Source organism: Sebastes umbrosus, chromosome 8, assembly GCF_015220745.1.
Source record: "Sebastes umbrosus isolate fSebUmb1 chromosome 8, fSebUmb1.pri, whole genome shotgun sequence".
In the NCBI taxonomy this organism is placed as follows: domain Eukaryota; kingdom Metazoa; phylum Chordata; class Actinopteri; order Perciformes; family Sebastidae; genus Sebastes; species Sebastes umbrosus.
This window is the reverse complement of record NC_051276.1, coordinates 2,735,403-2,759,044: the sequence shown is the minus strand read 5'-3', so window position 1 is coordinate 2,759,044 and position 23,642 is coordinate 2,735,403. Positions and strand designations below refer to the sequence as shown.

General features: G+C 40.3%; 2 protein-coding genes across 3 annotated transcripts in view; one reads left to right on the top strand and one right to left on the bottom strand.

The window, feature by feature from the left end:
- The window catches only part of dpp7 (dipeptidyl-peptidase 7), a 23,303-nt gene extending 13,154 nt beyond the window's left edge, over positions 1 to 10,149 (bottom strand). Inside the window, exon 1 of the mRNA XM_037777594.1 lies at positions 10,143 to 10,149. The gene's annotated coding sequence lies outside the window, so the exon portion shown is untranslated. The remainder of the gene's footprint in view (positions 1 to 10,142) is intronic.
- On the top strand, positions 3,138 to 23,642 carry LOC119492817 (NADPH oxidase activator 1-like). Of its 2 annotated transcripts, XM_037777590.1 has the most exons (16): positions 3,138 to 3,261; positions 4,389 to 4,563; positions 6,151 to 6,233; positions 8,316 to 8,424; positions 11,064 to 11,198; positions 12,968 to 13,075; positions 13,214 to 13,273; positions 13,359 to 13,396; positions 13,516 to 13,654; positions 14,137 to 14,199; positions 14,551 to 14,638; positions 19,099 to 19,199; positions 20,064 to 20,224; positions 20,676 to 20,784; positions 22,832 to 22,955; positions 23,125 to 23,642. In XM_037777590.1, exons 2-16 carry the CDS (start codon positions 4,390 to 4,392, stop codon positions 23,229 to 23,231), a joined length of 1,599 nt encoding a protein of 532 aa, XP_037633518.1. In that variant the 5' UTR covers positions 3,138 to 3,261; position 4,389; the 3' UTR covers positions 23,232 to 23,642. The 2 variants fall into 2 exon arrangements, with proteins under 2 accessions (XP_037633518.1, XP_037633519.1); XM_037777591.1 differs by lacking the exons at positions 3,138 to 3,261; positions 4,389 to 4,563; positions 6,151 to 6,233 and adding an exon at positions 7,875 to 8,180.

Here is a 23,642-nt window from a genome sequence, read left to right as displayed (position 1 = left end):
GAAATATGCCCCTCCAGAAGAACATGTAATCTTGCAGAACATCATGTGATAGCAACAGATGAGTTTAAGTACATTTACTCAAGTATTTACTTATTTGTAATTTACAGGTGGTTGTGCTTTATTTGAGCATATAATACATATTATAAATACTATACAGATACAGTATAGTAAATATAAGAAAATTAAATAAAAGGAGGTGCAAATTACACATGCAGGGTAGCACCATATATACTGTATATATATATATATATATATATATATATATATATATATATATATATATATATATAAACTGGGAAAAAAAATTTGGAAACTTGTGTTTGGTGGATTATTTCTCTGTTGTTACAATGCTAATTGGCATTGTATTTTACATGGTTGGAAAGCCTGTTTATTTACCTTCGCAATGATGTCCAACTTGTAAGGATCATGTATTTGTGGGATGAGCAGCACAGCTGATTATGTGGGTAGCGCCCAAGAAAATTTTTCCAAAATTCTCTGCCAATGGTAAACAGTGTATTCTCATAAGGCTACCAGGAAGCCTGCAATGACTGCCCTTCACCGTCAGGCCCGTTTGCGCTGGTGTCGACAACACAGACAATGGAACCTGAACATGTGGGGGAATGTCATGTTCAGTGATGAGTCCAGGTTCTGTCTGCCAAAGTTGGATGGCAGGGTCAAAGTATGGAGACGACGCCGAGAACGCTATGCTGATTGTTGCACCGATGGAGTAACAGCTTTTGGTGGGGGCAGTGTCATGGTGTGGGGCGGCATCTTCCTCACTGGCAAAACAAGGCCTGTCATTATTGAAGGCCATCTCAATGCAGTGAGATATCGGGATGAGATTCTGCAGCCAGTGGCGATCCCATATCTCCACAATCTGGGACCTAACTTCATCCTTCAAGATGACAACACTCGCCCCCACAGAGCCAGGGTTATCACAGACTACCTCCACAATGTGGGAGTAGAGAGAATGGAACGGCCTGCCAAGAGTCCAGACCTCAACCCAATTCAACACTTGTGGGATCAGCTTGGGCGTGCTGTACGTGTTAGAGTGACCAACACAACCACGCTGGCTGACCTGCAACGAATCCTGTTTGAGGAATGGAACGCCATCCCACAGCAACATGTGACCAGGTTGGTGACCAGCATGAGGAGGAGGTGCCAGGCTGTTGTGGCTGCGTATGGATCTTCCACCCGCTACTGAGGCTCCTGACGGTGGATTAAATGAATAAAGTGTAAAATAGCTAATATGTCTTGTTTGTTCCTTGTTACTGATAGAGAGTTCAATCATCCAATCCACCAAACAACTCAAAACAAGAGTCAATACCAACAGGAGAATACACTGTTTACCATTGGCAGAGCATTTTGGCAAATTTGTCTTGGGCGCTCCCCACATAATCAGCTGTGCTGCTCATCCCACAAATGCATGATCCTTACAAGTTGAACATCATTGTGAAGGTAAATAAACAGGCTTTTCAACCATGTAAAATACAATGCCAGTTAGCATTGTAACAACAGAGAAATAATCCATCAAACACAAGTTTCCGAACTTTTTTTTCCCAGTATATATATACGATGCAATCTATAAAATACAATTAATAAAAATATCTAACAGTATGTAAAATGGTGGAAATTAGCTCCACTCTGACAATATTCAAATCAGTCATCTAATATAGTACAATATAATAGTTCTGAGACTGTGGGCCTCTCCTCAGACAAAGCTTGGAAAGCATCGTCCCTTCCCTCTCCCTTACTTTACATGCTTAGTTTCGCTCAGTTTCTGGATGTCTATGGGATCATGATTATGTTATTTGATCCCATAAACACTCAACAATTGAGCCAAGATTGCTTAATCTTGCTGTTTGACATAACTTCAGACTACACCCAATACATAAAAAATGTCTGTACTAAGGCATTTATTAGTTTCTGACTTTAGGAAAAACAGTACAATTCCCGAAACTACTGTATCTCTGAACTCTGTCTTTAACCAAATCACACACATTAAGGCTATTCTATGTGATCTTGATGTATTTTCTGTGGTGATGCAAATATGCTGCATCTAACAGCAGACACCTCATATTCTTTTGTGACTAATTTAATATTTCTTCACTTCCATTCACTGAGCCTTCCCTAAAACAGTTTGGAGCCCTACTGGGGAGGTTTGCCTCCCACTTTGAAAACCTGACAGGTTCTATTTAGAATCAGTACTTTTACTTTTGACCATTAAATTGATAGTGATACATTATTTTACATATTTAAATGCAGGACTTTTATTGGTAAAGGAGTATATTCACTACTACGTTTACTTGAGTAAATTATTTGAATCCTTTTTTCCACCACTGGAAGCTCAGGCTCTACTGCATTTATCTGTGGAGTTCCTATGGTGGGTGGGGCCACGGTGCAGCTGTAGTACTGTACGTTCACAACAAAACACAACCCGTGCAGCAGGTTGACCCACCTGGAAGTAAAACTAGTTTCTAACATTATGATCATTTGTATACGTAACCAACTGTATCACTTCTTTGTGTTTATGAGCTGTGACAGGAAAGCAGCGTAATTATTCTCTTGAGTTCCTTCCTTAAAACATTTCTTGTAATGGGAGGTCAAAGGTCACTCTGGAATAGACAAACCATGTCAGTAATTCTATGTTGTAAACCCTACTACAGCTTCCTGGTACAGAAACCTTATCCTCTATTGTTACTACACAGATAATACAGGATTTCACAGACATGGAGTTTCTGCAATATAATCCCTGGGTCAAATAATGCTTAAGATAAAAGTTGGTCAAATATTCTTTATTTTTACAGTCTGTACAGTCATGTAAGGGGGTTTACCACGCAGGACAACATTGCCAGAAATTTTGGGCATTTACATAATGTCGTTGACAGTCAGTTTGCAAAATGTTTCTGTAGTTTACCTGTAGAGTACCTGTAGTTTAACTGACATGATGTGATGATCGCAGTACATTCCCAAACAAAGCATCTGCTATAAGAAATTCATCCCTATGGGGTTATTACGTAAAACAGGTTTAATCAAATCCTGTGTTGTAATTGTCATGAGTACGTGCCGCACTGACTGAATTCCTCTGTGGGTCATATGTGGGAAATATTGTTGGACGACTTCCTTGTAGCAGCAGGGTGGAGACTCCTGAAGGAGGCCTGTTTTACTCACTCTCCCTTCCCCGTTGGCAGAGTGTGGAAGGCAGCTGGACAGCTGATACACTGACTGAACTCTCACCGGCCTCTCATTCAGGAGCAAAAGGTAAGCCGTCTGAATGTAGAAGATTTATAAAGTTTTTCTGATAAACTATGCAGCTTGTATTAACTGAAGTGAACAAACATGTTCCGATAGGCACGGGGTAAGATACAAGGAAGTATTCCAGTCAAATAGTACAGAATGTTACTGATTAACATTAGCACACTTTCTCAATAGGTTTATCTTTTCTTTTTGTAAATGTATATTGATGTGTTTATAGATAGATAGTTAACAAGTAAGGTATGGGAATTTGTGTATGTATTGGTGTTAGACCCAGCTTACATATCCTTCAGTCTACCTTAGACCAGATGTAATGTTAAAATGTTGCCTATATTCTAATGTATCAGTACTAATAATCAGCAAACACATGTGTCTTTCAGCCTGATTTTGTACCTATTACATTTGATAAAGTTTCCAGAAAAATTCAGTAATCCACACATAAACAGCTGGCCCTATATAATTATCAATATTCTAAGAATTACACTTCAGAAAGCTTTAAATAGCCAACTTTTACATATACAAAAAAATTGAAATAACATTTGCAAAAACGTGATTTAAAAGTTAATTTAATTGGTGTACAATCCTTCATATCTCCTTGTTCAGTTACCAAAGTATCTAATCTAATATATTTATTACATATAAATATAAAGATATAGGGATGAAATAATAAAAGTGCCTGAAATGGAAAAAGAAAGAAAAGTGGAGCAGGAAAGAAATTCTGCTGCTGGCAGGTGATTAACATCAGATAAAATCTACAAAAAAATAATTGACTAGTGCAGAATGAAGATACATGGAAAAATGATTGCAAATGAAATAAATGCAGCTGTATTCTTGTTGTTAGCACCCTATAGTACAAAGTGGTGGAACACAATTCAAGTTCAAATGTTGAAATCAAATGCAAACAATAGGCTAAAACTATTTGAAAGGTACAGGTAATGTTTATCATGATCAATGATATTGTTGCACTATCACTCTAATACATGTGTCTCTTCAATTCAAGAGCATTTTTCAGACACAGAATTGAAACTCATTTCACCCTCCATGATGTAGAACAACTCTCTCAAAAGCAAAGTGTACATTTATGTCTGTCATCCTGTATTTTTGCTCTCCTCCTCTCCATCTCTGCTGTCCAGAATGCTTTACACTGAGTTACTGCGGTTGTGGGATGAGTCGGTGCAGGCGGTGGACGCCAAGGACTGGCAAGGAGCTCTGTCCAAACTGGAGCAGATCAGTGAACCCACATCTCGCACGCTGTTCAACACTGCCACAGTTCACCTGGTTCTGGGACAGCTGGACCTGGCCCTGACGGTCTGTGTGTTGTGTACATGGGGGGAATAATGACGGGTTGGAGGAAGTTTCTGTCAATACTTTGAAGTTATTCAAACTCTTAGACATCACTAGTTTTCTATTTCATTTTAATTTATATTACAACTCATAAAGTTTCTGGTATAAAATAAAGTTTTTTTATTAGACATTTTATTTTAATGTCACTAATTTCTTTAACACATTAACACAACTTGGTACCAGCCATGTCACACTAGTTTGTCGGGAATGAGGCTAAATAACGCTCCAAATTTGCACTAAATTTTGGCAAAGAAAACTGGCATGGCCATTTTCAAAGGGGTCCCTTGACCTCTGACCTCCAGATATGTGAATGAAAATGGGTTCTATTGGTACCCACGAGTCTCCCCTTTACAGACATGACCACTTCATGATTAATTGAGTCAAGAAAATAAAGTCAGCACTCTGACACACTGACAGCTGTTGTTGCCTGTTGGGCTGCAGTTTGCCATGTTATGATTTGAGGATATATTTTTTATACATTTTTATATATTTTCTTTTCATTGTATTTTTCAACCAGAGGGTTTGTGGACCATATCTGTCATTGTTTTGTGTTGTTAATTGATTTCCAATAATAAATATATACACATACATTTGCATAAAACAGCATATTTGCCCACTCCCATGTTGACAAGAGTATTAAGATAAGATAACATAACATAAAATAAGATAACATAAGATAAGATAGAACTTTATTAATCCCGAAGGAAATTCTTGTGCCAGAGATTGCTCAAAATTCTAACAAAATTACAAGTTCAAGTGTATAAAATACAAGTGTATTTTTGTCAAGTATTTGTAAATACTTGACAAATCTCCCTTTAAGGTACATTTTGAAGGGATAAAAAATGTGCGATTAATTTGCAATGAATTGTGATTAAATATGGACAATCATGTGGTTAATCGTGAATAATAATCATTTGACAGCCTTAGTTTATATAACTAATGTCTTTTAAAATATTTAATAATTAATGTTCTCATGCTTTATAGATCAGTTATAAGCTATTCATAAGAACAACAACTCCAACAGGACGCTTGCTATAGCTCTTTAGTTTATCAGGAAAGCCAATTCCATTGACTATTTAACCATAAGAGCAGAGCATCTGGAGGAAAATCCATTCATAGAAACATTATTAAGATCTACAGCTGCAGACTTGATGGATTATTGTAGAATAGGCTAGATGTTTTTTAGAAGGCAATTGGTCAAACAGTCCATAGTAGCGACTTTTGACAGTAAATTTCAGCAAGAAGTAAACCAAAACCCAAGCTTCATAATGCCCCATCCATCATGATGTTGAATGTTTAAGGAACTTCACAGCCGTGTTTGGATGTGATGTACCCGTCTGCCATCGGTGCAGCTGTTAGAGAGATGATCTTCTAACTGGAATGCCAAAGTTTAAGCAGCAGATATCTCTTGACTCTATCTGCTATCTTCTACTGTACATTGGTCTGGATTTCACTGCTGAATATTTATACTGTAAAAAAGGAGACATATTGTAATACTTCTGTCTGTTTGTGTCCAACCTCAACTTGTCTTTCTCCCTCTGTGATGTCCAGGCTTTAGACCTCACCATTGCCAAGGATGAACGTCTGGCTGTTGGCTTCTTCCAGAGAGCAGCAGTGATGCTGCAGATTGGCAGGTAGATAAAATACTGCAAATACTGACTTACAGTCTACACTCCCAAAGACAGACGACGTCACTTTTGAAACTATACTGTGACACAGATAATGCTGATGTCTTAAGAACAACTTACTCAAGAGAATCTCTGGAAATGAAGGGAAGATCAGTGTGCTATTATCCTGCTGCCACGGTGGCCGCTGTCACTTCACTCTGAAGGTCACGTGAAATGGTTTTGTTGCTTCCTTGATGTGCTGGGTGATGGATCACTCTTATGGTTAAAACTAAAAGCAGTTGCCGAAAGATCAGGCAGTTTGATTTAATAAGATAGCAGAAAAGAGGGATTTTAGAACATTTTTTGATGACTTCATTGGTTGGACTTTGTAGTTAGACCAGGGATGTACAAATAAATGGTTTGACATTTTGGGAAACACTTTTATTTGACTTCTTGGTGAGGGTTAGACAAGCAGATCTCATATCTGCATGGTAAATGTGAAGCTACCAATAGGCGGCACCAGGGAGGGGCTTGGGGCTGCTGTAGCTATCCCCTTGGATATCCATTGCACCCCCAAGAAATCCCTTCAAATTCACAGAACACATCAAAAATCCACAGTGCCTGGAGCACATTAGACAATGCCAAGGTGGCATGATACAACCTAAAAATTTCAAGTTGCATTAAAGTTTCAGTAGGCAGTATATTGTTGGCATCATTGGGCAAAAATTTCATAATAACCTTTCAGCATATTGTAATTCAAGTGTTCTGAGAGAAAACTAGACTTCTGCTCCTCCTCATGGCTCTGTTTTCCAATCACAGGTCATTTCATTGAGAGAGAGTTCCTATTGGCTGAACTTGAGAACTTGGTTGAACTTGGCGTTCCTTCAACAGATTTTACAATGGCGGCGGCGTCACAAACTTTCTCATTTTACAGCTAAACCGTGCACTACAAGATGATTCTGAAAACATTTGAGGAGAGAAATAGGCATTAACGTAACAGAATATTGATTAATATTTGATCAGCGCTGCCTAGTTTGACCGTTTGGTTGGAGTTCGCGAGTGATTGACAGCCGGCTCTCATGGACGGCAGCTGGACGGCAGACTCCAGATCAGCTCTTACTGCTTTTTTTCCTCCGGTCTGTAAAATCTTGCAGATGCCGTTAGGAGCACCAGAGGACACCGGAGGACACAGAGGAACATGATTTTTTTCAGGTTACCTGTTTCATGTACTACTGTCACGATATAGCAAACGTTTTTATAAAAAATACTTTTTTTAATCATATTTGCTCCAATCTCACCTACTTCAGCTTTAATGCGTTAAAGAAATTAGTGGTGTTAAAACAAATTTGCATTATTGCATTATTATTGTGTTAACTCTGACAGCCCTAGTTAAAACTAAACTAAACTAAACTAAACTAAACTAAACTAAACTGTCATCACAAATGAAGCATTATTTATTTCCATTTATTAATGGCCGGTCTATAGAATGAATACTCATTAGTCGAGGTGTTGGTAATTGGCAGCTCAGGTTCATGATCTCAGAATCTGAGGCTGAAATGTACACAAACCTGTCTGTTGCTTGCTGCTTGTGTGCAAGCCCTGTCCGTGGTATAATTGTGTGAAATTATATATTGAGGTGTGTTTACGTTGACAGGCTTGTGAACCTTACATCTGTATTCCTCGAGCTGAATATCTCGCCTTGTGTTAACACAGAGTTCTACATTGCAACTGTCGAGTCACCGCCAGCAGCTGGTTAGCTTAGCTTAGCATAAAGACTGGAAACAGCTAGCCTGGCTCTGATCTGCCTACTAGCACCTCTACAGCTCACTGATTATAATGTAATATTTAAAAATGACACGTTGTGGCTTTTTTGGGTGGTTATGTGCTGGACTATTTCTTGGCTAGGCACAGTCACTTCCTGAAGACTTTTCATCAATGTGAGGTTGCCAGGCAACCAGCGGAGACCAAATTACTGTGCGTGACGAAGGAAAAGTCTGACCCATAACACCCCTGTATCACCACAATGTTGGGTTTTTATATAGAGCTTGTGTAGGTGCTGTTCTTCATCCATTACTGTTCATCCCTCTCTCTGTTTGTCTGTCTCTTCAGTTTGGAGGAGGCTCTGTCAGACTGTATCTGGGCACAGAAGCATATGAGAGGAAACATGGTCATTGACTACAGACAGCTGGGACTGCGATTCAAACTCTACAGCTGGCAGGTCTGACATTCTGCCTCACACACATACACACTGCACTACAACACCTACATTCACGCAGGGGAACGTTAGCATGAATAAGAAGGAAATCCAATCCTATGAGGTCCGTCAGCACTGAGGAATGAAAACGGAGTGAATCGTGCTTTGTCATCACCTCTACTGTTTAGTTCAAACGTCGCATACACCTGGAAGCTATAACAAAGACTCATTGATGGAGGCTGAGGAAGAGGTTACACAACATCACATATTTCTCACAATGCAGATAAGACATGCTCGAGCTTCCCACAGACAATGCACCTGTTCCTGCAGCCAGTCAGTAACAGCTTAGTCCAGCTAACATGCATGCAGCCAGGGTTTAAATGTAGGCAGATTGGAGCAAATATGATTAAACAATTTTATTTTTATAAAGCGGTCACTATATCCTGACCCTAGTGCATGAGACAGGTAATCTGAAAAAAAAAATCACATGCATCTGTGTCCTCCGGGGCTCCTAATGGCATCTGCAAGATTTCACAGACCGGAGGAAAACAACCAATCAGAGCCGAGCTGGAGCCTTGCCGTCTCTGAGCAGCTGTCAATCAATCACAAACTCCGACCGAACGGTCAAACTAGGCAGCGCTGATCAAATATGAATCAATATTCTGTTACTGTAATGCCTATTTCTCTCCTCAAATGTTTTCAGAATCATCTTGTAGTGTACTGTTTAACTGTAAAATTAGAAAGTTTGTGACCCAGCAGCCATGTTGAGCTCAATTTGAGGATATACCAAGCACATACCAAGCATAAAAAATGGTGTAAAGTGTTGAGTGGATGCAAATAGATGCTATTCACCGTGGGTGCCACAAATTAAGGCAAACACACGTCCACGGGAATTGACCCGAGATGTTTTGACTCCAACTCATGAACGCACAGACAAAAAAGATAAAGCAGAGCGACTAGATGAAAATAAGACAAAGAACTCGAGGTCCTGGTGAATTTAAGCATCTGTCAAGACTGTGAGCTGTCACACAAACACTCACACATGCTGTCTACGTTGCTAGCTTTCTGGCTAACAGCTAATGTCTATACAGTCCAGCATTGCCAGATGGGAAATGTTAAACTATTGTACCAGAGGTTTCAAATTATCGTATTTTGAGGAAAACTATCGTACGTGAGTCATAACCACAAGAACAAATGGGCGTAAATGTGAAATTTTACAAAACACATATTTAAATGCCTCTTGGGCGCAGCCAAAATCTACCCACATCGTTGTTTTTTTTAATTTTTATTAAAGCAAGCGGATGTAGCTATGATGCATGGAAGGCGGTATGTGCCCATCAGTCAGACAATTTTTGTAGTAGCCTATTACAAAATTAAATTACAAGACAGGATGACTGTAAACCTGATCATATTCTGGTTGAAAACAGTTAAGGCCATAAACTAAGCTAATTAAATAAATAACTGGGCTTACTGATGCATTCAAAGCTATCTCTCGTGCAAACTCTCAGATGAGCATCGAAGTGCAGGAGAGAGAGCGACAGCTGTGCTCGTGAGTCACGTTCATCAACATCGTAGCCTACACCGAGCATGATTGGCTGGAAAGAGGTGAACACAGACAGAGGTACAGAGGGCAAAATGATCGTACAAATACGACAATTATCATACATCTGGCAACGCTGGTATACATGCTGTAGGCTACATTGGCTGTTTGGGAGGAATAACACTCAAAGACTCAAAAAAACACTCCAGTGACCGAATTGGTGTGAATATCACAAGGTGAAATTTTGCATTTAGCTCAAATGTTTCTAAACAATCCTGACTTCTGCTTCCTATCAAATCAAACAGAACTGATTGGTTTACTGGAAATGGAAGGGAAATGGATCCCATTTTAACAAAATATTGATGAATTTCATGGGACCTTTAAATAATTATGGTTCAAAATGTACAAACAACCCCAAATAACACAATTTTAATGCATCTGGACCTCAAACCTATTTATATTTTGGAAAATATTAGATATTGGTGATAAAGAACGGCTGAGACACATTTTTCTACAACAGAAATAAAGACTCTGAGTTGATGGAATGTCTCCATCAGTGAGAGCTATTCCACACAACAGTGTTTTAGAAATCATAGAACAAATTAACAATTGAACAAACTGAACCAGAGCACTTAAATATATACATAAAGGAGCCAAACATCAGCTAGGTAGTTTGACAACTTCTATGACACAATAAAAAAAAAAAAGGATACGTAATGCACCATGCTACATTTCTCTGACAATGTTGTTCTTCAAGGTGGAAAAACTTGTGAAACTGGCACATGTCTCTGGCTATTTAAATCACAGCTATGCACAGACATATCACCCTGATGAATACTTGAATCATAATGCTGCTTTTTAGCAGAAAAGTGTTTGCTGATAGCTCTATCCTCCAGTGTCCTAAAACTTCAGTGCATGGGGAGTTTTTGTACCAAAACCAGAAAGTAGATTTGGAAAGACAGAAATGTTAGTTACGTAACCATTGAATCACTGGCCCCCATACAAATAGTTTATTGTAGTAAGTAAATGATGATGTTAAAAGTGGCTTTTTCACACAGTGGTAAAGATGACAGGAATATGAATGGGATGGTACTGGAATGTGTGACTATGATGTGTCCCCTAGGTATTATATAATGCAGCAGCTGCGTACTGCCGGATGGGCCAGTGGGAGCAGGCCAGGGAGGTCCTGCTGTCAGCCTCCCAGGAGAGAGGAGCAGGTCGAGGAGGAAACATAGAGGCGGCTATGGAAAGCGTCCTGGTGAGTGTCACAACTTTCAGAACAGACTGGAAAGGACATGAGAAAGACTTCGGTGTTTTTCTGCTATTGCCATACTTGATGACCTAGCAAGGATAGAAAGATGATGATTATAATGCTCTAAGGTGTAAGAAAGGTGTGTCTGTCCTTACTTTTTTCAAGACACAATGAACTGGAAACTTTAATTTCCTGTAAAACAATGAGTCATTGACTGTGTTCCATTTGGTCATGCTGGTGTGCCACTTATCAGGTACGTAGCAGCAAGGGCAGTGAAACCCATTTATGTTCAGAGCAGGTGGTATATGCAGCAGCAGGTATTTGTAATGCTGTACAGTTATTGAACTAATAAATATTGTCAAACTGGGATCAAACTAGCATCACTCTAACCTTTTAGAATCTCACTGTGTTTAGTCCTACTCCAAACAACAGTTTCAACATAGATTACATCATAGGAGGTAGAGGGGCCATTTCATTTGTGTCTTTGAGTGATCTTTAGGTCACAGTTTTGTAGATCTTCATGGCTATGGTTATTCTAATAAAAATGTTTCACAAAAAAACAAATACAGATTGTTTAGGTCAGAAAGAAAATGAAATGTATTGCTCCTCTCATAAGGCTTTTCATAAATATTCTTACTCGGGCTGTCAAAGATAATACGATAATAACACGTTAACACAAATTAGTTTTAACGGCAATAATTTCCTTAACGCATTAACGCAACCTGGTTGTAGCAGGCTCAGTATTAAAACTAGAGAGAAGATACTGGCATCATATGAAACTAGAACCTAAGGAATCCATTGATCCCAACCATGTCATACTAGCTTGTTGCGAAGGAGGTTAAATAAATAACGCTCCAAACTTACGCTAAATTTTGGTGAGGAAAAACTGTCATGGCCATTTTAAAAGGGGTGACCTCAAGATATTGTGACGCCCCTCCCCCCTCCCCCCGTTTTGGAAGCTGCCCTAGCCAACCTCAGCAGGCAGTTTGCTGAGGGAGGGTCGTCAGCTTGATTGAGCTCACCTGGGCCTTCCAGGCTATAAAACTGATCCATTTGCTCACTGTCGATCTCTCTTCCTGCAGCCACATCCACCTGACATTACCTTTGTTTGGTTCTGTGCCTTCAACACCTCCGCAGCACATATGCCACACATCCATGCACTACATTCATTTGATGACATTACTGATCTACACACTCCATTGTTAATTTTATGTTAACCTTAGTTTAATAAATTGTTTAGTTTTATATATATAACCTTGCGTGGACTCCCTTTTTGTCACATTCCCTGAGGCAGTTTGTGACAATATGTGAATGAAAATGTGTTCTATGGGTACCCACGAGTCTCCCCTTTACAGACATGCCAAGTCAAGTCAGCACACTGACAGCTGTTGTTGCCTGTTGGGCTTGAGTTTGCCATGTTATGATTTGAGCATATTTTTTATGCTAAATGCAGTACCTGTGAGGGTTTCTGGACAATATTTGTCATTGTTTTGTGTTGTGAATTGACTTCCAATAATAAAAATATAAATATAAATATATAAATATATACATACATTTGCATAAAGCAGCATATTTGCCCACTCTCATGTTGATAAAAGTATTAAATACTTACCCTGTAAGGTACATTTTGAACAGCTAAAAAATTTGCGATTATTTGCAATAAACCACAATTAACTATGGACAATCATGCGATTAATCGTGATTAAATACCTTGATTTACTGACAGCCCTAATACGTACACACAATCATCGTCTTTACTCTGACTTTACTAACAGAGGGAAGAGGTCCTGGCTCCTCTCCTTGTGCCTAAGGAGGTGGTGTTTCGTCCCAGGAAACAGGATGTGGAGCAGCTGCAGCAAAGAGACTTCCTGGGCAAAGCAAAGGTACAGTGTGAGTGAATATTGCGTCATGGGCGTATAGTAAGATGCTTGAATTACTCCAACCTTCTCTTGTCACTTGTGGTGAGAGAAAAAAATGACCAAAATGTTGCTTAGCAGTAATGTATGATGCTCTGCTTGCAGGTGATTTCCTCCATGATTCCCAATGATGATTTTGGAGGCTTTGAACCTCTGAGGCTGCAGGTAAGAACGACCACAGTGTCAGTATGAATAAAGAGATTGTTGTCAGTCACTCCCTTTGCTAACTATCACCGTGTCTTCACCACAGAAACCTGGTTTCTATGAGCCCAAGGTGGATGGAGCTCAGTGAGTATTAATTGTCACTAGTCCCATGGAAACATTATTAATCTGAGCTGTTGAACAACACGTTATAGTAATAATGCTTGTAGATGTATGACTGATTTTGTCTTCTCTCCACCCATAAGGGATTCTCGATACATGCGCATGCGGACCCCTTACATGGGTCGGGGCCCAGGACAGCTGACTGTGCCGGGAGGGGCCATGGTGTTTTTATTTGGCGAGGAGGACAGGGATGGGATGGCAACTGTCATATATGATGGACAGGTGAGGAGAGAGAGAATCTATAAGGAGCCAAAGATACAGTGTAAATCTTATAGACTGATATTCAAGAGTTGTGTTGGGGTGTTTGTATGTCCTGAGAAAAATCATTGTTCCTCTTCTGGAGCTTTAAAACACCGAGATACAATTACATATAAGATTAGAATTTTTAAAGCTGCATTAAATTATTTTTGGCAACAGAACAAGCTGAAAACACAACAACATTTACATATGACCTTATAAAATGTACAGATCCAGCAGACACAGAGCAACATAATAATTATGTTATAATAATGATATTGCTCTGGATATCGTATGGAGAACCTTTAAAGGTAATGATGTGTCAATGTGGTGTTAACAATTTGTTTCTGCTGCCCCCGTGTGGCAAAAACGAATCCCCAAAATTTGCTGTATTAAAGCTGTATTTTTTAGTCATTTTGTGTCTTTTTTATATTTCAGTGTCTGACTTTTAGTCCTTCATTTTTCAGAGAGGACTTCTGCCAATGTCCCTGCTCGATCCTGCAGATGTCAAGACGTCCAAAGGAAAAAAGGTGAATGTAATGTATTGTAATGTAACGTAATAATACACTTTATGATGCTTCGGCCAATATATATATATATATATCAGGCTCATCTGTAGAGCTTTAATGGAAACACTTTATTAAAATGATGCTGCTGAGCTGAGCTTTCTCTGCTTCACACTCGAGACCAGGCAGCAAAATGTTGTGTCAGGGAAAATACAATGTTAAATGCTACAGTTAAGCCCTTCGGCCAGAATAGTTACAAGATTAATGTTTTCCTTTCAAGAAAAGATACAAGTTTCCTGCTGGAAGAAAAATTCAATGTTGTTTTTTCACTGCGCTGTTTGTTCCCTGACCTTCCTGTCTTGCCTTCTTCCACAGAAACTTCCCAGTGGGATCCCTCTCCCACCGGGACTCAAGCCACCCACTCGCCCACAGGCCCAGCCCAGCCCAGCAGTTGCTCCTCGAGGTAAAACATTGATCACGCTCCTCCTGGTCCTCCTACTCTAACATTCTCTAAACTCCTCTAAAGGATTGTAAAAATCCTCTTCACCTTCTTTCCCCTGATCTGCTGCAGTAAGCACTTCTCTATTATAACAGCTCATTCCAGGGTCAGAGCAATATTTAATATGTATGAGTACACTCTCCTCTTGGCTTCATCTTCACTACATGGTTGCCTATGAGTTTTTAAGTACAGTATTGATTTTTTGAACAGACTGCTTTTTGTTGCTTATTGCCAACATTTTGCTGTATTAGCAGCAGGGCACAAATACCCAACATATTGTTTCCAAGCAAGACATCCTAACAACTACTGGACAGATTAATACATTTGTTAGCTTTATATAAAATAAGAGCTATGCCATTTAGTACTAATTACAGTGATAGAGTTTAGTTAGAAATAGGGCTGTCAATCGATTAAAATATCTAATCGCGATTAATCGCATGATTATCCATAGTTAATCGTGATTGGTCACAAATTAATCACACATTTTTTTATCTGTTCAAAATGTACCTTTAAAGGGAGATGTGTCAAGTATTTAATACTCTTATCAACATGGGAGTGGGCAATTACTGTTTTTATATATAAATATACGTATTTATTATTGGAAATCAATTAACACAGAACAATTACAAATATTGTCCATAAACCCTCACAGGTACTGCATTTAGCATAAAAAATATGCTTAAATCATATCATGCACATACAGGCAAACTGCAGCCCAACAGGCAACAACAGCTGTCAGTGTGTCAGTGTGCTGACTTGACTATGACTTGCCCCAAACTGCATGTGATTATCATAAAGTGGGCATGTCTGTAAAGGGGAGACTCGTGGGTACTCATAGAACCCATTTACATTCATATATCTGGAGGTCAGAGGTCAAGGGACCCCTTTGAAAATGGCCAAGCCTGTTTTTTCTTGGCAAAATTTTGTGTGAGTTTGGAGCGTTATTTAGCCTCCTTCACAAGCTAGTATGACATGGTTGGTACCAATGGATTGCTTGGGTTTTTCTAGTTTCATATGATACCAGTTTCTTCACTCTAGCTTTAAAACTGAGCTGCTACAACCTCCGAAAGATTGATTGTGTTGAGAAATTAGTGCCGTTTAAATGAATTTGCGTTAACATGTTATCGCGTTAACTTTGACAGCCCTAGTTAAATCTTTGTTCATTATTCATTGACTCTGTGAAACTTTATTCCCCATTTGTGTTGAATTGAATGATTAGACAACCTTATACTTTTTGTATATTCAGCTGACTCTCAACCAGTGGTTCCAAAAGTAGGTGCTGTGGCACCAGGGTGCAGATAATAGAGGGGCTTTATGGCTCCAAGCTATAGACCAGACCAGCAAGGCTTTATGGCTCCAAGCTACAGACCAGACCAGCATCACGTCATCACCGAGGCTGTACTCCCATTTGGGGGAAAGAAACTCCCCGTCACAGAGAGAAAATAATGAAAAGCTGTTGTGTAGCAGGTTAACTGAGGCGTTCGCACTGAGATTTGACGCACATGCGATACGTGAATATTCACTGTCAATGTGGTAAATCGCTAAATAATGCTGGTGACAGTGACTAGCATGGCTAGCTAACTTTGCAAAGTACCCGTATGTGCCGGTCTAATGTATGCAGGTTAGCCCGTAGGTGTGAATGTGATGAGATGAAGGGTCCCATATCTTGCTGATCAGTGTTTCAGAACACTGGTGTGGAGCGTCTGGTTGTGTGAAGTTTGCAATTTCCACTGCCGTGTTGTTTGCCAGTTGTTTATCTGTAAACAGTTTATAACAGACAATTTATGGAATCATTTTAGTGTTTACTTTCTTTTCGTCATCCAAATAAGTAAGTCAAACTTAATCTAGCACTTTTCAAAACCAGCACTACAAAATGCTTCACAGTTACACAAATAAATGAATGAATGAATAAATACATAAATAAATATATATAACTATTCAAATATTCAAAGACGAGCAAGAATTGTTAAAACAACTGGGGGATAAGGAGACTCCTGAAGCCTCATATTAACTTCAAATAAACTTTGTAATATATTTTTAGACAACCCGTTCACAGTCCCAATTCGTCATCGGATACAAACGGAGGCCCCCGTTAACAACTGTATGTGACACACCAGGCTTTCCGCTTACTCCAATGTAAACCCCGCTGCAGCGCTATTCGACGGTCAGAGCTAGTGACATAGTATTAAGAAAGAGAGTCCGCTCAAGGCGGGTGGTAGGTGTGGTGGATGGATCAAACAAACACAAGACTTCCAACCAGGAGAGCGGTGTTCGTGGCCAGTGTGAAACTAAAAGTAACGTTGACTTATTTTGTCACCTCAGTTGTTAGTCACGTGACTCGTTAGTATTGTTAGTCCCGTGATTTGCTGAAAAACGGAAGTTTATTTTGAAAGGACACTATGCAAGTAACAAGCGTATATTGACACGCCGTCCCCGACGCGTCCAAAAGTAACGTAAGAGGGGTAACCCGTGCGTTGGTCTCTGATGCTGAGGGGCACTGACCAAGCGGCAGTATTTGATGTGTTGGGGGTTAGAATGTGTTGTTTTAGAACAAGGACTGTGGATTTAGTCCCCCATCACCAGGAAAGGGTATTTTAATGTCCAGCACGAACACATGGAATGATTATGGCAAGCAACAACAGTTTCAATGTACATATAGGCATGTGAGTATTGTTTGAACACAGACTTGAAAAAGGGTGAACTTATCCTTTAAGCCAGTGGTTCCCAACCTGGGGTCCGGGCCCCCCTTAGGGGGCACTAAAGATCACAGGGGGTGTGCCAGGAATTGTCTGGTCTGAGGTTGTCAAAATTAGATTTACTCATAATCATAATAACACACTTACTGGATAATTTATACAAAAGTCTGTATATAAAATTATTTAAAAAGATTTTTTTTTTGCTACTTAGTAGCAAAATCTAACAAAATATTCTGCTTCAATCCATATCTGTTGGCATTAAGCATTTAGAAAACAACATTTTCACTGCAGTCAAAAACCCATCGGCTCTCCTGCTTGACACACGCAAAGGGAGGCCCACACCTGTATTAGCAGCAACCTAACAACAGCAGCGTAACATAATTGTGATTGGCCCCAGTGCAAACTTTTTCTTGGGCCCTCGCCACAAACACAAGAGCACGCTCATGCACACACATGCACATACACACACAACCAATCCAGACAATTGCTATGCCACCATGGAGAGGCGCACCATGCTACTCCCATACTGCAAACCAGCCTAAGATCAGCACAATGAACAGCAGCCGAAGCCCAAATTTATCAACACTAATTTAACACCCTGCGCTGGACTCAGCATCCAAATGTTATCACAGAGACAGATTTCAGTAGGTGCACATTTTCCAACATATGAGACGTAACCATTACAGTGCTATAGATTTAAATCCCTGATCCCACTCCATAACTACAATAAGAAACCAGTACTTACCCATTAGAAGTTTATCATACACGTCAAAGTAAAAAACAACACTGTTTTATGAAACATGTGCTGTTTTATCGGAATGTTCCTGGCCGTGAGCGACACAACGCGATGTGGCAGGTCGTTTTGAGTTGAACTTTTGTCAGACGTCCAGCTGTTTGTATGTATTTCTATCGCTCGCCTTAAAATTTCCTCAATGGACCAGTTGAAATGAAGCTGAAATGAGGAGTTATCTATACGATACCTCCTCATTTCACTACAAAAACCTTAATAAGGTGGCAGCTGGCTGGAGGGAGATCGCCACAGAGCTGAAAGTTTCCTACTGCTGTTGGATATATTGTACGTCATTTCCAGTAAATATCACAATATTAAACGTGTGTTTTCTGTTGAAAAAGTACAAACATAGGAAGATAAGTGGTTACGTCTCCAGATCTCGAGCTCACAGCTGATATGTCGCCTATGTGGTTTGTTTACATGACGCAACAGAAGTACAAATAACGGATTCAGTGTGCACACGATATATGAAGGTCATTTTTGGGCCCCTGGCAGCTTCTGGGCTCTGCTGCGTTGCACCGGTTGTCATCACTTTATTTATGTTGACAAAACTGACGAGTTCTATTCATTAACTCATTTAATACACTGCATCACTTTATTCAAGTTGAGGAATTTGTTCGAGGGTTTGTAATTTTTCAGCTTTTCTTAGATACAAGTATGGAGGGCATCAAGGAAAATAGGTTGGGAACCACTGCTTTAAGCACTGCTCCTGTAAAGCTGATGACGGTGTAATGAAAACTGGAGCTTCTAGGAGGCTTTAAAGTCACATCTGATATTCACTACCATTAAATTAATGTCAGAATGGACCAAAAAATAACTATTAAGTGTATATGCATAGTGGAAGAGACTCAGAGAACATCTACCTACCTGTCTAACCTTCTATCAGACTTGTACTGTGTGTTCTCAGACTGTACCTGTACTGTGTGCTTTCCCTGCAGTACGTGCTCCCTCAGAAACTCCACCTCCATCCTACACTACTGCCACCCACATACCGCTGCAGACCTCAGAGAAGTACACAGCCAACGCAGCCAGCGACCAGGTAATATCCCCCTCTGAAAAGCCAGATTCATCTGCGCTAGCTGAATGGTGGAATCAAATCAAAGTTATTTTCTTCGCACATCCAGCTTATGACATACACACACACACACACACACATACACACACACAACCCATACACTCTCCTTCTACCTGATCTAAATATAGATGGGTTGTGCGGACGAAAAAACTGCTTTGTAAGGTTGAACTTAGCGGGGGGGAATGCTGATGTGTCCCGATTAAGTCACAATGACGCTCAGGGGAGGCAGAGGTAGTCAGCGTTTGGATATAAATATTATTTTCTGTTTCTGCATGCCACAGTGACCTGAAAAGATGAATTCTTTTGTGAAATAATGGACTTCCTGTTCCACATTTGCCACGGAATAACAGTTTCTCTCTGTCAAGGTTACTCAGAAAGATTTAATTTTTTCAACCATGGCAACCGGCTGCATCTCGAACAAAAGCAGCAACAGATGCCTGTTTTAATCACTTTAATCATCTAGAATGGCACTCAGAGAGCGCAGACCTCCGCCAAGCTGCAGTACGATTGCCCCCCCTCTCCGTGCAGCTTGCGCCATCATCCACGTGTATTTTTGTTTATGTTGAGATCAGCTGTATGTAGCGGAGCATCGTAAAACACTTCATTCAAACTAGACAGAAACAAAATAAAACTCACCTAAACCATCGTCTTTACTCTTTACAACAATCACTAAGTGTGCTTTGGTCCAACTCAACTGTAATTTCACAGAGTTTAATGTGAAAAAACTCAGAATATACAGGTGACACTGATTGGACCAGATCAATATCTTTTTTTAATAAAAGCTGTATTTACATTATCTTTTAATGTATTCCTGCTCCTTGTTCCCAGGAGGCGGGTGTAGCTCAGGGAGCAGAGGTGGACTCTGTGGTGCTGAAGGTCCACTACACATACACTGTGGCTCTGTCTGTCCCTCTGGACACACCGTATCGTGAAGTGAAGGAACGCATCGCACTGAAATTGGGCCAGCCAGCGTCTCATCTGCGCCTCAGGTAACCACAGGCCTGCCAACCCACTTCTGTCTCCTTGAATTTCAACAAGTGATGCTTCATTTCTAAAAATATGCTTTTCTTTGTCCACTTCACCCTGTGGGTCCAATATCTGTTCTAGCTAAGAAAACATGAGACATAGGACACTGAGGCTGCAGCTCCACAGACATGAGAGGAGTTCATGAGAGCAGCAGCATAGGCTTGACACAGCATCATGATGGGATAAAAACACATCACAAAAACATCTAGGGATTTATAACAACGGGGCAAGCTGTTGAAATAAAAATAGGAGCTGATAACATTAAACAATATGCATCAGAGCCCTGCTTTGCTTGTAATTATCTGTCTTTCTACCCTCTGTCTACCCATGTTTGCTCCTATGGTGCCCTCAATTTCCCATCTATTGTCCTGCTACCACTCCCCCTCACCACTCCCGCTCTCTCTCTCTCATCAGACATAAGCAGCCTGGCTCCCGGGTGCTGATACCTCTGGGTGGGGAGGTGGAGCCAGGCCTCACCGTGCAAGAGGTAGCTGAGTCTGGCAGAGCCACCCTGTGGTGCCAGGTGAGGATTTAAACTACACACGCATAAGGGCATGAAATCGGACATCAGTTGCCGAGATGCAGGGGTGTGTCCGGTGGTCGCAATTTCCCTCCTGCCAGATTCCCCCCCCTACCATTGAACACTCTGGTCACCTGTAGGATCGCGGCAGTCCCGGCCGACATTACTGTCTTTAAGAGGCTGTCGCGGGCTAAGGGGGCTAAATAACAGTCAGGCTAAATTTTGGCAAGAGAAAAATTGGCATGGCCATTTTCAAAGGGGTCCCTTGACCCTTCACCTCAAGATAGCTGAATGAAAATGGGTTCTATGGGTACCCACAACTCTCCCCTTTACATAGATGTCCACTTTATGATAATCACATGCAGTTTGGGGCAAAAACAATGCAGTTTTTTGCATGCAGTATAAATGTGTGTTTTTGTTTTTAAAAACTATTTTAAAAATGGTATATTTGAATTTTTCTGCATACTGGGGTCCAGACACAGTCTTAGAATTGCATAAATTAGGTATCACTGTAAAGCTGAGACTCTTGTAGATTAAATGAGCCCAACTGTATTCATGTGTTATGATGTTAGTCCCCATAGGAGCCATTTCATTGTAATAAGACCGTTTTTAGAAATTTGACACCAATGTATAAAATGACCTGTGGTGACCTCTAGGATAATCACAGCCTCATGAAACTTTACAGCCACAAACTACAGACCTAGAGCATTCAGAGGATGGATGGATCAGACTAGAGACCTTGGGCATTCAGAGGATGGATGGCTTTCCTAGTTAGATTGACAATAAGGGGGTTTCTGAGCAGTTTACACAACAGAAGTGCTCACCATCAAATCACAGACAAATGCAATTCTTGCAGAAATCTCCACATGTCAAAAGTTTTTGATCAGAAATCACAACATGGCTTTTTCTATGGTGTTTCTCAAGGTCTAACTGTCTTAATGTGGTATTTTGGAGGGATTATTAATAATTTTTATTAATTCTCGGGTGGTAAAAAAAGGGTTATATTTAGCACCAAATCCATGTAACAAATGGTATTAACCCCAAAAATTGCTGCAACAACTTATGAGACATACGTGAGCCTGGGAATGGCCATCATATACTTCTATCATAATGTTCTAAACCCTTAGACACTTTCAAAATGTATTTCAATTGAAGGTACTAAATGTGACATCCAGAGCATTAATATAGCAGCAAACAAGTGTTTGCTATGAGAGAGAATGAAGTCCCTCTCCCTCTGTGTGTGTGCTGTAATCGGAGCTTCTCCGTGCTTTGTAGACAAAGGCCGTGAATGCTTTTAATGCATGTCCGTGCATCTGATAACGCCGTCCCAACTGATGGATATACAACTTGTTTCACTTGTGAGTGAAATGAAACATGTTGTTTTTATTATTTGGAATCCGGAGGTAAAGTGAAAACATTATGGCACTTCAGTTTAGTTGGCATCTTTGCCCGGTTCTGTCTTTCAGGGCTGTAAAAGACATTTATTTAGCAGCTCTTTGTTCAAAATAGAGAGTGGTTGGGATATTCACTATTTTTTTGTTGTTTCCCATAAATTCAAATAGGTAAATTATCTTAATAATGGTCAAATTGAATCCTATTAGCATCTAAACTGTGACTGAGATAAAATCGTATCTTGTCTTATCTTTTGTTCGAATACACCATCTTCAACTCTTTAAGCTTTGACTCTTTCGTTATTAATGATGAAATAAGCCGTGACAATTTAACTTTGATGTTTTATTTTGACATGTTGGAGGGGGGTTGTTGCAGTTTTTTCCTAAGTCAAGAGGAGGCAAGTGGAGGATCAAAAGAAAATATTAATAATGGTGGAGTGGGCCTTGCTTTCTTAAAAAGCGTAATGCTGTATACAGTTCAGCTCCCCTCCCACTCCCAGTATTTTTCATGCAGTCCCTTAGAAATAAGAGAGTTCCACGTTCTTTCAACAAACACATTGTCATACCCAAAGTCACATTATTTAATTAATGATTCCTCCAGGAATGTATCTAATGTACAGCTGTGCTAATAAATATCGCCCCTCATTGTGCTATTACAGACAGAAGACCCCCTGGAACACCGTACCATCCTCTACCAGATGGTGGCGCGATATGACTACACTGCTCAGGGCCCAGAGGACCTGGAGTTCAGCGAAGGAGACACCATCGACATCCTGGGTGAAGGTGAGGTCCTGCAGCTCCACCTCATACCGAATTGCTTGTCAGTGGAATCATAATAGGTCTTTCGTTTTTGTCGGGCACTTTCATTTAAAATGCTCTCACTCTGCTTTGTCCTCTGTTCCGATGTGAGCCTCACTGCCTCTTTATGTTTCTCTCTCCCACTCTCTCGTAGTTAATGAGGAGTGGCTGGAGGGACACAGTGCAGGAAATATCGGCATCTTCCCCAGCTGCTTTGCCTACAAGGAGAACGCCGACGTCACCCAGAGCGCCGAGTTATAAAAGCAGACGTGTTACTGTGCAGTCATCTCTAATAAACCTATTCACCTGAGAATGGTGGCAGTTCACAGCCTCAGAATAACCAAACAACACCCTCATAGGGCAGCCCAGCCGCACAGCAGTTCGTGAAATAGTCAAATGTATTGATTCGTGTACATAGACATGAATTTCACACCTTTTTCACGATGGTCAGCATGAAATCGATTTGTATGTAATCCACGTAATTGTGAACCGGGAAGTATAGAGAGCGGCGAACGGCGTGTAGGGAGCAGGTCGGGGTAGATGATTGGGTCAAAAAACACAGGACTTTTGCCCAGGAGACCGGTGTTCGGTTCTCTTCCGGTGTTATTTTAACACAAACCACAATCTTTTCCTAAGCCTAACTAAGTAGTTTGTTGCCTAAGCCTAACCAAG

Excerpts from the sequence above, each read along its gene's own strand:
- LOC119492817 (XM_037777590.1), top strand. The coding sequence starts at position 4,390 with ATGCTTTACACTGAGTTACTGCGGTTGTGGGATGAGTCGGTGCAGGCG. Across the intron at positions 13,655-14,136 it reads CTGTCATATATGATGGACAG|AGAGGACTTCTGCCAATGTC; the intron begins GTGAGGAGAGAG and ends TTCATTTTTCAG. Across the intron at positions 22,956-23,124 it reads CATCGACATCCTGGGTGAAG|TTAATGAGGAGTGGCTGGAG; the intron begins GTGAGGTCCTGC and ends ACTCTCTCGTAG.